This window comes from Penaeus japonicus, unplaced genomic scaffold (assembly GCF_977035675.1).
Source record: "Penaeus japonicus unplaced genomic scaffold, GWHDUDI00000001_assembly GWHDUDI00000014, whole genome shotgun sequence".
Lineage (NCBI taxonomy): Eukaryota > Metazoa > Arthropoda > Malacostraca > Decapoda > Penaeidae > Penaeus > Penaeus japonicus.
The window spans coordinates 14189729-14194728 of NW_028234416.1; the positions used below are offsets into that span (position 1 = coordinate 14189729).

General features: G+C 45.1%; 1 protein-coding gene across 1 annotated transcript in view; it reads left to right on the top strand.

Annotated features, from left to right (window-relative positions):
* The window catches only part of LOC122262037 (apolipophorins-like), a gene marked incomplete in the record, with an annotated part of 50729 nt that overhangs the window by 21562 nt on the left and 24167 nt on the right, over window positions 1-5000 (top strand). The window contains 11 exon segments of the mRNA XM_086543968.1: window positions 5-210; window positions 531-675; window positions 967-1083; window positions 1399-1498; window positions 1880-2032; window positions 2174-2452; window positions 2731-2877; window positions 3519-3704; window positions 3917-4063; window positions 4410-4669; window positions 4840-4975. Coding sequence (XP_086400094.1) covers window positions 5-210; window positions 531-675; window positions 967-1083; window positions 1399-1498; window positions 1880-2032; window positions 2174-2452; window positions 2731-2877; window positions 3519-3704; window positions 3917-4063; window positions 4410-4669; window positions 4840-4975 — 1876 coding nt within the window.

A 5000-nucleotide genomic window follows, 5' to 3' on the forward strand; every position in this document is an offset into this window, starting at 1 on the left:
TAACCCTGCACTGCGGCGTGGAGATCGGTGACGTCACACTCTTCGGCCTTGAGTTGACCCTCGACGGCCTGTCGTCAGACGAGGTCGACCTCTACCTCAAGACGTGGACCAAGAACGTGTACGAGAGCGAGATTTCTCTCAATAGTGTTGGACCGAAGACGGACATCAATTTCATGGTGTTTGTTATTCCTCTGAATCGAGAGATTAAAAGTAAGAGGAGGATGAATTATAATTGTTTAGATAAAGATAATAAGTTCAAGTAATGAGGGTGAGATGATTAGATAAGGGGACAAAGTTCGAATATACTGAGTCATTTGTTTTAAATCCTTTCATTTCATTTTCTTTTAAAAAGGTACTTTGATTTGAAATGACAAAAAGAGCAATTCTCATGAAAATGAGTTATTCAAATAAGGAAAGTTTGATGAATAAAATTTCAACTCTACCAAAGGATAATTGCATGTGTTTAACTTTTTTTGGCAACGAAACCTCGCGTCTTTTCCAATGTCCTAACACGTCTTATCCTCCCGAAGGTAAAGTCGCCCTCGGCCACGACGGGTGCCTCGGCGGGAGCGTGGACGGTGAGCTGGCTTGGGACGTCCGCGGCGACCACACGAAGACGCTCACCGTCTCCTCCGCCGTCCATTTCCCGGCCGAGACCAGGACGCTCGTGCTCAAGTACGCATTACTCATTTATGTATATGTATGTATATATATGTATGTATGTATGTGTGTGTGAGTGTGTGTGTGTGTGTGTGTGTGTGTAGAGGTTGTGGGTGATGGGGGTGTGTGGGGTGGGTGTGTGTGTTGGGTGTGGTTGTGTGTGGTGTTGTGTGTGTGGGGGTGAGCGTATAACGTGTGGGTTATGCACAAAACATCCACGAGAGCACAAGTAAACTCCAGAGAGACTCACCCGCTCATAGCACCAAGACAAAAGAGCCTCGAACTGAGCGAGTCTTCCTCCCACAGGGGTGCGATGACGGTGCTGACGTGGACGTGGCAGACGGAGTTGCAGGTGCAATTCGGGGACGCGGTCGGCGACAACCATCGCGTTCTGTTCACGCTCACGTTGCCCGACCAGTCCAGGTTTGTCGGTGTCGCTCGATCTCCCCGATGTCATGAGACTCATTTGATTTAACAAGTTATTAGACTTTAATTAGAATAACATATTATTTAGTACGTTGTTAGGCCTTGATTTGATTTAACATATCATTAGACTCTAATTTGGTTTAGACTTTGATTTGATTTAACATATTATTAGACTCTAATTTGGTTTAGACTTTGATTTGATTTAACATATTATTAGACTCTAATTTGGTTTAGACTTTGATTTGATTTAACATATTATTAGACTTTATTTTGAGTTTCTGCGTGTCGTTTATCGGGTCTTCGGTTTTGCAGGTTGGAGGCTGGGTCGCAACTCAACTTCTCCCTTGGGAACAATGACCTGGCTCTCGGGACGACCTTTGACCTGCGCCTCCCATCAGGAACTTTCCATAATGTGAGTATAATTCCTCCGTCGAGAAATGATAATGATAAGGAAGGATAATTATATTAATAATTATTATTTATCTTTCGTTCATTTATCTTTTCTACATTTATTTGCCATTATTCATTCGCCTTGTTTATGTCATTACCTTGTTTTTCTTGCTTTTGTTTTGCTTGTAGTGCTTGCTATCTACTTCCCTGTTTTTGCACACGTTGTACTTATTTTACATACTACACTATTAATTACAAATCCATCTTTTATGAATAAAAACCTTCATTCGTTCTCACGTTTTTTTTTTCTCCAGCTTCCTGTTTACTCACGTCCTTTTACACACATGACGTCCACTCATGTCATGTCTGCATTGATCATCTCCGTCATGTTAACTATCACCAGGTGTCCTTGGTGGTTCGTGGTCACCTGACGAACCACGGCCTGGCGGATGGAATGGTCGCCCTCAACATAGACTCTCCCGTGACCGATGACGTCCACTTCCGCCTCCACGTGAAGAAGCAGGAGAGCGACGGGAGAACGGACGTCGGTGTTACGGTATGAGAGGCGGAGGCAGGATTGCTGTATTGTTTGAGAGTTTATGTTTGATTCTTTATATTTTGTTTACATAGGTGTGTGACAACAACTCTATAGTGAGGCCCGCCAGGTTTGACACTGTTTATCCCTTCATTCCCACAGCTGACGTCTCACTCCGGGGCTGACTACTGGGACCCTATCACAGGCAAGGCAACATGGCTGTGGGACGGAACGCGAGCCAGCGCGGTGACAGAAGTGACGTGGGGGGACATGACCATTAACTTCGACGCCCTCGGGTCCTACAAGGTCGTGCAGGGTGAACATCAGGTCATGGGGTCGGCTGAACTGCGGGTCCCCTTCGAGGCACCCATCGTCTGGCAGCAACTGAAAGCGACGGTGGTTGGCACCTTCAGCGTCAGTGATAATCCAAGTAAACTGAAGGTAGAAGGCTCGGCTGTGTCCTAATCGTTCGATAAATGGCTTATGATGTTACATGATTAAAAAAGAACATATTGTCAAATGCACGTAGAAACTCACACATAGATTCGGATATTCAAGTTGTTTATAGGACAGCATTCCTCAGACACTTAACTCTAAACACGAGCATTGCCATGACAATGCGACGTGTTTTCGCCTTGTACATCGAGTATAAAACGTATACATAACTCTACGCGGGCGCACACGACCCTACACAGTGACCGTTTCCTTAACTCCGCCAGATGAGCCACACCATCATGGCGTACAAGGATTACCGGGAAATCCTCAACACCGACGGGGAAGTGACAATCCAGGTACCTAGGGCGGAGGGTCGGCTCTCCCTGTCCCACTCTGGCTCCGTCGCCACCAACCACGTCTACACCATGACGGTCAGTACTTGGCCGTGATGATGATCCTTTCTTAGTGTGCTGTGCCTTGGCGCTGTTAGAGGAGTGGGGCTTAACGGGGGAGTTGAAGCGGAAGGGTAGACATGCGTTGGGTGTGATGCTTTGGAGCTGCGATGCATGTTAGTCCTGGAGAAGGATTTTTTTGTTGTGATTAGGAATGAGAGGTGCATGTTAGTGTTGGAAAAGGATTCTATGTTGAGAAATTCGTTTATTTATTTATATTTATATATATATATATATATATGTATATATATATATATATATATATATATATATATATATATGTAAAGATAAGGTTTCTCTGTCTGAGCTGCTGATGCTGATTGCTAGAATACCCTAAATCCTGTGAGTGTGTATCCTTTTATAAGGTAAGTACTGTAGAACAAAGCTAGGATAAGGTGAAATGTGTGTAAGACTCAAGAAATATATATATTTTTGCAATCATTGAGATCTACAGGAGGTTAAAACACCCAAAATCTCTGACACCATCTCACTGAATAAAACCATATCCATCACCAAGATACACGAGAGCCGTCTGAATTGACGGCCCTCTTCGTGTCTGAATTCCCTCCCTTGTGATCCGTCTCGCTCCTAAGGACACTCAACATCGCGCTCTCCAACAGGGAACGTTTACCGGCAAGGAACTCGAGGTCGACGTCAAGGGCACGGTGGACGACGCCCCTGTCAGCATCTCCGTCCACTATGTCGATGGCCGGGAAGTGACCGTCCAGGGCAGCTACAGAGGAGAGGACTACCTCAGCGTCGCCTTCAGGACGGAACTGAAAGATATTAGTATCGGCATCAGAAAGGTTGGCTGGGAAATTTCAGTGCATTTTGTGTTATTTGGGATTATAAAAATCGGCTCTCTGCCACATTCGTGTTGGATTTTCTATATAATAGCTGGTATCTTCTTTGGAGAGACGACAGCAGTCAGTTTCCAAATGGGCCTATGTATAAGGAAATTCAAAATCATTCGATAACCCTTATTCAAGACTGACTTATGAAGTTTCACGGATTCCAGGGAAATGGGACCTCGTTTTCCCTGACGAGTGACGGGCAGGTCGTGTATCGTGGATCCAGGACGAAACTCCACCACCAGCTCTCCATCACGCCATCCAGGGCTTCTTCCTTCTTCAGGTTGTCCCCCTTCCTTGGGAGAGTCATAAAGGTCTGAAGTGGCGATTTGTTTCGTCTGTTAATACTTATGAACAAGGTTATAGAGACTGTCGTCTAGTCCTTTACTTTTAGATTTAGATTTAGTTTAGATATAAGATTTTTTTTTTTTTTTTTGTATACAATGAAAGCTTTAATGCTACTCTTATTCCCTAGATAACACGAATTCCGCAAAAAAGTTTCCTCCGCCAAGTAAAAAAAGAAGTAAAATTTCTCCTTTGCAGCTTTTGCGTTTCGCGATACAGAACCCCTGTATCGAGATTTACCCTGACCTTGCAAACATATTAATTAGTTAAAGTTGTCCCGCACAAACCCTAAATGCTGTGTCCCTCTCACCACAGCTGACGACGAGCAGAACCAAGTACAGCCTCCACCACTGGGGCACGAATGTCGACCTGAGTTGGGGTGCACGCAACTTCACGTACCGAGACGACGTACACTTCCGTAGTTTCCGTGACTGTACCATCAGGGTGGAGATGGACGCCCCGCATCTCAAATTCGACAAAGTCACAGTTAAGCTGGAATCCAACTTAGATGGAGAGGGAGAACAGGCTGTCCACGGCATGTATTTGGTGCATAACGCCACACTCCACAGTGCCACGTGAGTATTCAGACGGGTTCCGTGTATTTGACTTTGTTACTGTTTACTGATCTTATTTTGTAGTTTCAACCATTCAAATTAATATTCTAGAATTTGCACTTCTTGATTCAAACTTTTAGATTCGGTAACTACAGGGCATACTAAAAGATAACATCCTTCTCCTCCGGCAGGTTAACCTACTACAGCCACGACGTGCAAGAGGAGCGAGTCTGGCAAGCGGGAGTGAGTGACCTGGTGGTTAACACCAAGTCGTACAGTGACCTGATGGTGCGGCACGCTCTCACCCTCCCCGGCGGGGGCGTACAGGTGGGTGCCAGGTCATTTTCGATTA